The 12,403-nt window shown below is 44.4% G+C and overlaps 1 protein-coding gene across 2 annotated transcripts in view; it reads left to right on the forward strand.

The window, feature by feature from the left end:
- The window catches only part of ULK2 (unc-51 like autophagy activating kinase 2), a 141,681-nt gene that overhangs the window by 48,385 nt on the left and 80,893 nt on the right, over positions 1-12,403 (forward strand). Inside the window, exons 6-10 of one of the 2 annotated variants that reach the window (XM_087969553.1) lie at positions 498-671; positions 3,959-4,035; positions 6,310-6,411; positions 7,442-7,500; positions 7,697-7,779. In XM_087969553.1, the coding sequence (XP_087825679.1) occupies positions 498-671; positions 3,959-4,035; positions 6,310-6,411; positions 7,442-7,500; positions 7,697-7,779 (495 nt within the window). Of the gene's footprint in view, positions 1-497; positions 672-3,891; positions 4,036-6,309; positions 6,412-7,441; positions 7,501-7,696; positions 7,780-12,403 lie in introns of those variants that run through there. The other variant, XR_015750289.1, reaches the window with a different exon arrangement.

The following is a 12,403-nucleotide window of genomic DNA, read 5'->3' on the forward strand; positions in this document are numbered from 1 at the left end:
CACTGTAAAAATGGTACGTGTGTTGTTTTGTTTTGTATTTGTTGTCAGCTAAAAAGATACTCCTCTGGTCTTTTTAGCTGCCAGAAAAAGGAAGTGGGGGAAAACAAGGCATTCTTGAAATGCCTAGGTATCAACTCAGCAGCCCAAAGATGTTGGAACATAAGAAGGTTATTGGAGAGCATGATGGATGACTCTTGGAGACAGATGTGTCCTATTGGAGAAGTCACATCCAGGGGTTGGGGGAAAGACCAGGGTCAAGGGGGAAATGTATGATGCGATTTAGTACCGGCTGCACCCAGCCACGCGCCAACATGGCAATTTCTAATAAACCAATTTACTTTTTCTGAGATGCGGCTAGAGACTTTTGCTTTGAATGAGGGGGGATCTGTTGGAGCCCTGACATTTGTGTTGTTTTTAATTGTGTAAAATTTAATTAAAAAAATATTATTATTTTTAAAAAGAAATAACTTTGCCCTACCTCCTCCCCTTTCTGCCAGCCAAAGGGACGCTCAGCGAGGATACCATCCGGGTCTTCCTGCAGCAGATCGCGTCTGCCATGCGCGTTCTCCACGGCAAAGGCATCATCCACAGGGACCTGAAGCCGCAGAACATCCTGCTGTCGTACGCCAGTCGCAGGAAGTCGAACGTCAGCGGCATCCGCGTCAAGATAGGCAAGTCAGTGCCGATTGCCCCGCCACGGACTTCCCTGTGTGAGGGAGCCCCTCCTCAAAAGTTACTTTGAAAAGCCACAGTGGGCTTGTCAGACCTGGTGTCGGGGTTCCAAATAATAGACCCATATCGAGCAAACCTACAAGGCCGGTAGATTCCTCAAAGAAAAAGCTTTATTGGATCTATCATGTTGACCCAGATCTGGTGAAAACCAACTGTGAAGGTTCCCGTTGTTTTCATCTAATTCAAAATGAAAGTTTTTTTTCCCCTTTTCCCAAACCCTCAGTCACATGGCCCAATCCAGATGCTGTCTGGTTGCCAGGTATCGTCACTCCTCCTCTCTCTGACCAGGTGTAAGAATATCCTTGGTTCCCAAGAGAAAGTATTTTGTTTTGACTACAATATAACCCCAGCTATCTCTTCTCATGCCCCTGGTGGAGTCTGACTCTGAGGAAGAGGAGGAACAGCCAACAGGGAGTGGGAGTGTGGCTCCAGGGGTGGTGGACGAGGCTGGGGAAGGGCTGAAGCTAGCTGGGCAGTCAGAGGAGGATCCAGGCCCATCCCTTCTCCATCCTAGGTCACGCAGGGAGGAGAGGATCAGGGAAAAGCGAGGTCTACTCAAGGGGGGAGATTACCATGGTCCTCCTCGTGGCTTGGAGGTGGGAGCTATGAATATAAGTTTGCAACTGCGCAGTTAGAATTTGCAGGAGTCAATTTAGTGTTCACCTTGAAAGAGGTTTATCTTTGCTGGCGTTCTTCCCATGGATTTTTCTCGGTTATTTTCCTGGAGTTTATAATTAGTTATCTCGGCTTGCTTTCAGAACTCTCCTCAATGCGGTTTGTTTTGGTTTTCCGTTTGCCTCATTATTTACTTTGGTGACTTTAAACTGTGCCTAATAAAACATTGAAGTTAAGTTGAAGGCTTTACCGGACTTTAATATATGTTTTGGGTTTTGGGGTTATTTTGAGAGACTACGGGTCATCACCTCTCTCTTCCCCTACCCTTATCTCTCAGCTCCACTGTGGCAATACTGAAGCGACCAAATGGCTCCGATCAGGTCAGCTTTAGAGTTGATACCTGCCAGCACTTAAACCTGAAATGATCCTTGGCTCCATTTGTTGAGGAAGGTATAATTTTATTAGAAGTCAGGTGTATCGCAGTAATGCATAGCCAGAACTGGATCATTGCATGCCAAAATCCCTAAGTTCAACTTTTCCCTTCCATAACTGCCTCCCATTTCTGACCAATCGGGTTCAAGCTAGTTGTTTTCGGGACGGTCACTTCAAGCTACCCGCTTTCTTCTCCCAGGCGTGCGACCTTGAAGCAGTGTCTCAGGGAGATAAGGCAGTTACTTTCGCTTTCCCCCAAGTATTTTCACCCTCCCCTTCCACATCTATTTGCACTACTCAGGTGACCCTGAGAACAAAGATAAACCTCCAAGTGGCCTCAACGACCCTCTAAAAGGATGCAAATGATGAGCTGTCCGCAAGGAATATAAATCCTTCCATTCCCCACCATCCAGTCAGAGTTGAAGAAGCTCCTTGGATGAGAAGCGAAACGTCTTCCAAATAAAAAAAACAAGAAAGTCCAGTTGCCTCTGGAGCAACTTTTAACAACTCACCATGGGACAATTCAACGAATACAAAAGTTAAAATTAATTTTGATGGAACCATGGCCGATAATAATAAAAGCCAATCCCGAAATACAAGACTTACAATAATTTCAATGAAAAACGTGGTCACCAATAATAAAAGGAACTGAATGAAATGATTAATTCAGCGTTGAATTGTCCCACGGCATGTTGACTGTGGTGACTTGGCTTTGGTGACTTGTCCTAGACACACACACACACACACCCAGGTCTTTGGATCGTTGTAAAATCGTACAAGAGATCCTTGTGTCAACTCATAAAATATTTCTTTTTCGAGTTGCCAACAGAAAGGGAGGGGGAAGCAGTGGGCAGCTTGCATTCCATAAATGTTTTCAAAGATAGTTTATAGGTGATGGAAAATTCTGTGCAAAATTCTAACTGGAGAGCATGATTGATCACTCTGGGCTATGGAGGTGTCCCATTGGAGAATATGAATTATGATACACCCAGAGGAGTGGGGGGAAAACCAGGGTCAAGGGTGACAATGAATGATGTGTCTCAGAGTCGGCTACACCCAGGCAGTGCCGGCATGTTTACTCCTAATAAATCTTCTTTAAGTTTTGGAAGTTCGGCTCAAGACTCATGGTTTAAATGGGGGTCACTGCCGGAGCTCTGGCACCGTGCTCTTACAGAACCAATAGGCACCCAAAAATTGTGCAAGCATATTTGCGCTATTTTGTGAGGCCCAGGAGGCTCCACAAGAGAAGGGTAATCTCACGTGACTTCCAGAGGGGAGAGATTCAGAAAAGCTTGGAGTGACACACTAGCAGAGTTAAGATAGGCATTTTCTTAACTGGTGACCCGCCAAGCCTCCAAGGTTGGCCATCATTGCATTGAAGGTTAGCTCTGATTGACTACAATTGCACAATAGGATGAAGTTTCCCCACGGTCAGAATTAATGTTTGACCTTGAGACGGATTTGAACAAGGCAGACTCTTGTTCACATTCTGGAACCGCTTCCATCCATCGTAGAACACAATTCATAACCTCTGGTCTGGTGATTTCACCTCTCGGTGCACCAGCTTGGAATATGCTGGAAGGAGTCATGAAGTGGAAGAGGTCTTGGTAAGGCATTCACTTCCACCCTATCCAATGTCCTCCCCTTCCTTGAAAGGATTTTATTAAAATTGAAAGAATGTAAAAATACAGGTGAAAATGGAGATGGTCGGAAAACAAGAAAGAGAGAAGGGGGGTATAGGTGCAGGAGAAAAGGAAAAGGGGGAAAAAAATCAACTTCCATTTTTTTTTTCCAGTGCAGTAAAGTACAAAATACGATTGCAACCTCCACTTTTTACTTTACCAACCAGTCATTTCTATAGCAAACTATATTAATCAATAAAACCCGGCATCCAAGGGTTTTTCGGGGTGTTTTTTTTTCCTGTCCCAAGCACAAAGTCTAGAAACAGTTTCCATGCAAAGTTGGATATACCAAATGTTATTTTCTGACCTATTGGAAGATGTGGGAGTCAAACCCACAGATTCTCTGGAGGTCCCAGATTGGGAAAGGTTGGGCCACATTACACCTACCTGGGTCCTCCTGCCTGCACAGGGGGTTGGGCTAGAAGACCTCCAAAGTCCCACCTGACTCTTCTGTTATTAGCGGTTGAGCATTCAACTGTGCTCTGTTTTTCTTTAAGCAGCTGACTTTGGCTTTGCCCGTTATCTCCAGAGCAACATGATGGCGGCTACTCTCTGCGGTTCCCCAATGTATATGGTGAGTGAAGACTCTTGGTTTTCTTTGGCTGTAGGTGCAGCTTTGCAGCTAGTATTTAAGGTTAGAGCAGCTTCGGCTGCGCATAGGTCCTTGGTAATCTTCACTCACTTCTGCGCAATGGCTCTAGATTGGGCGCAGAGAACCGAAGACGAAATCCAGGGGGCTTATGCAAAAACCAGCTAGAAATCTCATAGCAAAGATGAGACTTGAAGTTAAATGGTTCAAAATCCAGGGTTTTATCTAAGTCTCTCTTTTATGGGGCACATTTATTATTTTGTTTTTATTGTTTTTATTTTTAGCCCTCCCTTTTATTACTTTGTAAGTAACTCAAGCTAGTGAACATGCATAATATTCTTTCCTCCTCCTATTTTCCCCACAACGACCCTGTAAGGTGAGTTGTGACCCTGGTGACGGGCCACAAATCGCCCAGCTGGGTGTTTCATGCATATGGCGGGACTAGAACTCACCGTCTCCTGGCGATGGGCCAAAAGTCACCCAGCTGACTTTCATGGCTAAGGTGAGACTAGAACTCACCGTCTCCCGGTGACGGGCCAAAAATTACCCAGCCAGCTTTCACGTCTAAGGCAGGACTAGAACTCACTGCCTTCCGGTGATGGGCCAAAAGCCACCCAGCTGACTTCCGGTTTGAAGGGCTTCGGCGACAGACAGAAATCCGCGATCGTGCGCGGTTTCTGTCTGGGCTCGCCGCTGGAGCACCCCAAGCCGGCTGGTTTTAGGGCTAAGCCACCCCATAGAGGTGGTGAAGAGGGGGGAAGACTGCCAGCAGGGTCGAGGAGAGCCGCATCTCTCCTCCTCAGCTGGCCATTACTCCCTTTCTTAAAGGCGGTTGCAGCGGTGGTCAGAAATGGCCACCACAAAGAAGAACTCAACCGGAAAAGAATGTGCAGGAGGAAGATAAGAAGTGAAAGTTTTGGCTGACCGTGTTAAATTGTAAAAGCAACAACTAAGAATGTACCAAGCAGAATCCGAATGGAAGTTATGTATTATATTGAATGTTACAACTTTAGGGAAAAGATATAAAGGTGTCATACTCCAATCAGTAACTACAGGAGAAATTTTGTTTAATGAGAAAAGATAATAGATAATTGAAACAGGACAGGCAAAAAATATAAATACAATGATTTGAATTGAGATGAGATAATTAAAATAAAATTGAGAAAATTAAAAGATGGGAGAAGCTTTGCAGAAAATGTAAAATAGTAATAAGATACGGAATAAAATATAAAAATGAGCATGAACCTGAATTTGTGTCTGTACGAAGAAATGTAACCCGGGATTATGCTGCTTTCAAAAAAGATGTTTTATTTGTATTTTTTTTTTCTCTTTGTGAAAACTCAGATAAAATTTACAAAAAAAAAAAAAAGCCACCCAGCTGACTTTCATGGCTAAGGTGAGACTAGAACTCACCTTCTTTTGGTGATTGGCCCAAAGTCCCTCAGCTGGCTTTCATACCTAAGGCAGAACTAGAAATCACTGTCTCCTTATTTTGTAGCCTGGTACCTTAACCACTAAACCAAACTGGCTCATTTATGTCACTGTTAGCCAGATTACTAACTCGGTTTCTAAGTTGGCCCAATGCATAGAACCATAAATTTAACAAACACATAAATTTAATTTAAACAATAAATTTAACAAACACTGAAGTGTTCGCTAAGCTTTTTGATATTGTACAAATGCACCTGAATACATTAAGGACCTTGTGTGAACACAACGAAATGAACCAGTCTTGTTTAAAAAGACAGCCTTTTTTAAAAAAAATAATAATAATCTGGAAGCGGCTTTTGAAAATGCCCAGAAGTACACCAAATATTTTAAGGAAACTTGCAAAAAGCTTTGGAGCGAACCCCAATGACCAGACTCAACTCGTGCTCTCAAAGAGAGAATTTCATCATCAACAGAAAGGAATGTTTTAAGCCTTGCTGAAAATTTGGCATGAGAAAACGGCCCCTTTGATATAAAGCCAGCAAAGAAGGGGGAAAAAACTTCCCACTTTTTTTGCAACCCTTGGAGAATGGGAGAAAAAGGGAGGGGCGATAAGGGCTGGTTCCTTCTAACCCCATCTGAGTGAAAGCTGGGAAGGAGTGGGTGAGAAGGAAGGAGGGGGATGCAAATTGGGTTGTTTTGCTAAGATTGTGGGAAGTGTAATATTTCCCTCCCTGCTATGCATTAGCTTACACACCTGTCCCCTCAGTGCTGTTCTCTCCCACAGCTGCCCCCTCCCTCCTGCCACTCAATCTCCTTTTTATTTCCTAGGCACCAGAAGTGATCATGTCCCAGCATTATGATGGTAAAGCCGACCTGTGGAGTATAGGCACCGTCATCTACCAGTGTCTGGTTGGGAAGCCACCCTTTCAGGTGAGCGCAGAGCATAAAAACACTAAAGAAGAACAGGTGGCTCAGGATTGAAATGTGGGGGTCCTTGAGGCTCTCTGAGCTGGGTGGTTTTCTTGCAGACGTTTCCTGACCCAGCTAGATAACATCATCAGTGCTAGAAGGGAATGAGATTTCCGCTCTTTTCATATATACCAACGGTTTGTTCTGCTAGTGTTGGTGAGGTTCCTTGGTGGCTCATTGGTTAGTTCCTTGGTTATGGGTGGGTGGATGGGTGAATGAATGAAGGTTGGTTGGTCGGTTGTTAACGCTCTCTGAACTTGGTAGGTGGCTAGCAGACATTTCATAACCTAACTAGGTAACATCAGTGCTAGAAGGGAGTGGAGTTTGCTCTCTTTTCATATATACTAATGGTTTGCTCTGTCAGTATTGATGGGGTATCCTTGGTGGTTCCTTGGTTGGACTGTCATGGATGGATGGTTGGTTCTTGGTGCTCTCTGAGCTCGGTGGTTTTCTAGTAGACATTTCACGACCCAGCTACGTTACATTATCAGAGCTAAACGGGAGTGGTGTTTTTTCTCTTTTCATTTATACTCGTGGTTTGCACTGACAGTGTTGGTGAGGTGTCCTCAGTGTTTCCTTGATTTAAGACTGTTGTGGATGGATGGATGGATGGTTGGTGGGTTCTTGGTGTTTTCTGAGCTTGGCTGTTTTGTTGCAGGCGTTTCATGACGCAGCTAAGTAATATCATCCGTGCTAGAAGGGAGTGGGGTTTGCTCTCTGTTGATGCACAAGTGACTTGCCCTGACATGGACTTCCATTTGCTGCTCCCTTGATTCCAGGACACTGCTAATCATCCCCATAAACTTTCTAAAATAAATATTGGGGTTGGTTTTATGCTTTTAGTTGTGCTGTCTAGACCCGTCCTCCATAGAGATCCATGAATGAAACAAAGCCATAATACAATAAAAACCTCATTTGGACATAGGGCGAAGCCAACCTCAAATCACCCTAAAATTAACTTAATCTAAATCAATCTCATTTTTTTTTATAGGCGAATAGTCCTCAGGATCTGCGAATGTTTTACGAGAAGAACAGAAACCTCATCCCGAGGTAAGCTTGGCGCTCCCTTAAATTGTGGCATCCAATTTCGGTGCCTTTGTTTGTCCTGGCCTCACCCCCAGCCTATGCTCTTCAAGTAGCCACAGGATGGCACGGTATTGCAGCCCATTGGGATGGCTTTGAACCTCCAGAGACCATAAATCGTCTGCCCTTTTTTATTTTTTTGTTTTTGACTTTTGCTTTTTAGCATCCCCAGGGAAACCTCAGCCTACTTGTCCGATTTGCTTCTGAACTTGCTTCAGAGAAACCAGAAAGACAGAATGGACTTCGGTGAGTGAAAGATCCGGGATGCTTTTAAAAAGGTCTCCTTTTTATTTTTTATTTTCCCAGTAGGGAAAACAAACTGATCGGTGGTGGGATTCAATTTTTTTTACTACCGGTTCTGTGGGTGTGGCTTGGTGGGCGTGGCAGGGGAAGGTTACTGCAAAATCCCCATTCCCTCCCCACTCCAGGGGAAGGATACTATATTGATCTATATTGACTGTTTCCTAGTATTATTTGATTGCATATTGTGCCCTATGACTATTATTAAGTATTGTACCTTATGATTCTTCACTCTTGACAAATGTATCTTTTCTTCTATGTACACTGAGAGCATTTGCACCAACCACACTTGGCCTATAAAGAATTCTATTCTATTCTGTTCTGTTCTGTTCTGTCCTGTCCTGTCCTGTCCTATCCTGTCCTATTTCATTCCATATCGCAAAATCCCTATTCCCTCCCCACCCCACTAACCTGCTTTCCAGCTCCGTCCTCCTATGCAGGGCAACCAAAGGAGACCCAGCCGATCAGCTGGGACTCAGGAGGCAGAGAAGAGATGGAGGCAGGGCCAGTCAGAGGTGGGATTGGCTGGTTCTCCATACTACTCAAAATTTCCGCTACTGGTTCTCCAGAACTGGCTGAATACCACTTCTGGAACTGATCCCCATGTCCGATCCGGTTTGCAATCGCAGCAGTGATCCGTTCAAATGAGCCGGGGCCGTGACTTTTACGAGAAGCTCAAATTGATTGATTGTTGTTTGCAGGGAAGGTCAAGTTGAGCTGGCCAGCGCTTGAGACAGCATTTCCTGTCTCATTTGTTGGGGTTATTGTTTCCTGCCTTTTCCTCCAGGAGATCAGGGACATTTGTAGAAATCCCTTCTCGTATTTCCCCCTAAAACAAGGGTCCACAGCCTGGCGTCAGGCCGGTGCCTGTTTGGAACCGGGCCACGGAAGTGGCAAGCAATTTGCACATGAAGGCACAGGAGAAGCTGCGTTTGTGAAAGCTACGGGTGAAACCATCTCCGCTCAGCCCTGCCGCTGTCTTCTGGGCTGCCAAGCCAGAAAAAAGACTGTTGCCATAAACCAGGGGTCTCCAAACTTGGCAACTTTTTTAAGACTTGTGGACTTCAACTCCCAGGATTCCTGGCTGAGGAATTCTGGGAGTTGAAGTCCACAAGCCTTAAAAGTTGCCAAGTTTGGAGACCTCTGCCCTACTTTGTGAAGTAGGTTGGGACTGAGACAGACTGGCCCAAAAAGACACTTGGGGTGTTCCCGCAAACTAAAAATGGACCTGGGTCTGGACAATTGTCTATTCAACATTGTGGAACTGCCTTGTGTGTATATAGTGAGCCTCGGTGGCGTAGTGGTTCGAGTGAAGGCTTCTTCTGCTGACTGTCTATAGCCGTGATGGCGAACCTATGGCACGTGTGCCAGAGGTGGCATGCAGAGCCCTCTGTGGGCATACACGCCGTCACCAGCTGCTCTTCTGGTTAGGGTTAGGGTTAGGGTTAGCCAACCAGCTGGTCTTAGAGCACTGGAAAATGGCACAAAAAGTGGCCAAAAAATAGGCCAGTTTGTGGGCCTTTTTCAGGCCATTTTTTAGGTTGTTTTCTGGCCGTTTTGTGGACTGTTTTCCAGCTGTTTTCTGGGCCGTTTTCCAGCCAAAATGGCCCCAAACCAGCCTGAAAATAGGCTGAAAACAGCCCCAACGTGGCCTGAAAACAGCCCCCAAAAGGCCAAAAAACATGTATGCACGCACCGGCCAGCTGGTCTTCAGGTTTCTGGTGCTCTGGCACACGCGCATGTATGCACACACATTCCGGTTTCGGCACTTGGTGCCGGAAAGGTTTGCCATCACTGGTCTATAGCGTCGTTTTGAGGGAAGGAGTTAAAACAGTTTATGTCCGGGATGCGAGGAGTCTGTAGATAGTTTCACAGGCCTTTTTTTGACTCAGGGTGCAGCATACAGACAGGTCCTCCATGGAAGGCAGGTTAGCAGAAGCTTCTTGGATCGGAAGCGAAACGTCTTCAAGAAAAACCAGAAAGCCCAGTGGCCTCTAGGGGGGCAAAAAAAGGCCTTTTGGGACAACCATGACCTGGATGACGGAGAATCCCCATAGACAAGGTGCAGTTCTGACTGCGCACCTGTTGCAGGAGACAAATTTAGCCCCTGTCCCACAACCTCTGAAAGGACCAGTGTCTCTTCTTGGCTCATGGGAGGCTGTCCTTTGACGCAGCCGGCTGTTGCTTGAGGGACTTGCAGACAGATGCCCGTTCAGGGTTTGAAGGACCTTTCTGGAATTGGATCTAAAGCTCTGCAGGGTCATTGCATCCCCAAGGCTTGGCTGGTGTTTCACAGCCCCTTCTGCCTACCCCAGACATAACGCCCAAGGGGGTTATGACAGCTGCCTCCCAAGTAGGACAATGGGAAGGGAGCCAGCTCGTAGCGTTAAGCCTTCCCCAAGCCGCCATCTCCCAGTGCCAGCTCAGAACCAAACCAGCCAACCCTTTTTTATTCTGGATCGACAGACCGGAATTAAAAATGGAATGCTCTGAAATGAATCAGAACAGAATAATGGCCGTTAGCGGCAAAATCATCTGTTTCATTTGGCCACACACATGGCCACACTTGGAATACAGCATTCAGTTTTGGTCGCCACGATGTAAAAAAGATGTTGAGATTCGAGAAAGAGTGCAGAGAAGAGCTGCAAAGAGGATGGAATAGAATAAAGAATAGGATAGAGTAGAATAGAATTCAGAATAAAATTAAGAATAGAAGTACAGTAGAGTAGAATAGAATAGAATTAAGAATAGAATTAAGAATAGGAGTAGAGTAGAATAGAATAGAATAGAATAGAATAGAATAGAATAGAATAGAATAGAATAGAATAGAATAAAGAATAGAATAGAAGAATAGAATAGAATTAAGAATTGAAATAGAATAGAATTTAAGAATAGAAGTACAGTAGAGTAGAATAGAATAGAATAGAATAGAATTAAGAATAGAATTAAGAATAGAATAGAATTAAGAATATAAGTAGAGTAGAGTAGAATAGAATAGAATAAAGAGTAGAATAGAAGAATAGAATAGAATAGAATTAGGAATTGAAGTAGAATAGAATAGAATTAAGAATAGAAATAGAGTAGAGTAGAATAGAATTAAGAATAGAATAGAATTAAGAATAGAATAGAATTTATTGAAATGAAGAATAGAATTCTTTATTGACCAATTGTGATTGGACACACAAGGAATTTGTCTTGGTGCAAATGCTCTCAGTGTACATAAAAGAAAAGATACAAGAAGTCAAGACTCATAAGGTACAACACTTAATATTAGTCATAGGGTACAATAAATAATCAAATCATACTAGGAAACAGTCAGTATAAATTGTTAGGATACAAGCAACAAGGTTGCAGTCATACAGTCACAAGTGGGAGGGGATGGGCGATAGGAACGGTGAGAAGATTAATAGTAATAGTAGTGTTGACTTAGGGGACTGGAGGCTAAAACATATGAAGAACGGTTGCAGGAACTGGGTATGTCTAAATTTAATGAAGAGAAGGACCAGGAGATGACATGATAGCAGTGTTCCAATATCTGAGGGGCTGCCCCAAAGAAGAGGGAGTCAAGCTATTCTCCAAAGCACCTGAAGGCCAAGAAGCAATGGATGGAAACTAATCAAGAAAAGAAGGCAACCTGGAACTAAGGAGAAATTTCCTGACAGAACAATTAAACGACTTGCCTCCAGAAGTTGTGGGTGCTCCATCACTGGAGGTTTTTAAAAAAAGGTTGGATCACCCTTTGTCTGAAGTGGTGTAGGGTTTCCTGCCTAGGCAGGGGGTTGGACTAGAAGACCTCCAAGGTCCCTTCCAACTCTGTTATTCTATTCTATTCTATAGACTCAGTTCAGGGAATCCTCCACCACAATTGCGCCCCACTTCTCCGTTGTTAGGCGAGATCGTTGTTAGGTGAATTTGGCCACCCTTTGATGAACTTCCTTGCCACAACGGTTAAGTGAATCCGCTGCAGTTGTTAAGTTAGTAACATGGCTGCTAAGTGAATCTTGCTTCCCTCTTTGATTTTGCTTGGCGATCGGATGTCACCTTTCCCACAAGTTGAACCTCTGGATAGAAACGATCCTTGACTCCATTTGTTGAGAAAGGCATAGCTTCTTAGAAGTAGAATAGAATAGCAATAGCGCTTAGACTCATATACTGCTTCGCAGGGCTTCCCAGCCCTCTCTAAGCAGTTTACAGAGTCCCCATATTGCCCTCAACAATCTGGGTCCTCATTTTACCCCCCCTCAGAAGGATGGAAGGTTAAGTCAACCTTGAGCCTGGTGAGATTTGAACTGCCAACTTGCAGGCAACCAGCAGTCAGCAGAAATAACCTGCAGTACTACACTCTAACCACTGCGCCACCATAGCGAGTAGAGTAGAACTGAACAAAATAGAACAGAGAAGAGAACAGAATAGAATAGAATCAATCAGAATGGAGCTGGAAGGGACCTTGGAGGTCTTCTAGTCTAACCCCCTTCTCAGGCAGGAAACCCTATATCATTTCAGACAAATGGTTGTCCAGTCTCTTCTTAAAAAATCTCCCAGTGTTGGAGCATTTACAACTTCTGGAGGC

Source organism: Notechis scutatus, chromosome 1, assembly GCF_049901735.1.
Source record: "Notechis scutatus isolate UNSWTSFEM ecotype Mainland chromosome 1, rNotScu1.2, whole genome shotgun sequence".
Taxonomy (NCBI): Eukaryota; Metazoa; Chordata; class Lepidosauria; order Squamata; family Elapidae; genus Notechis; species Notechis scutatus.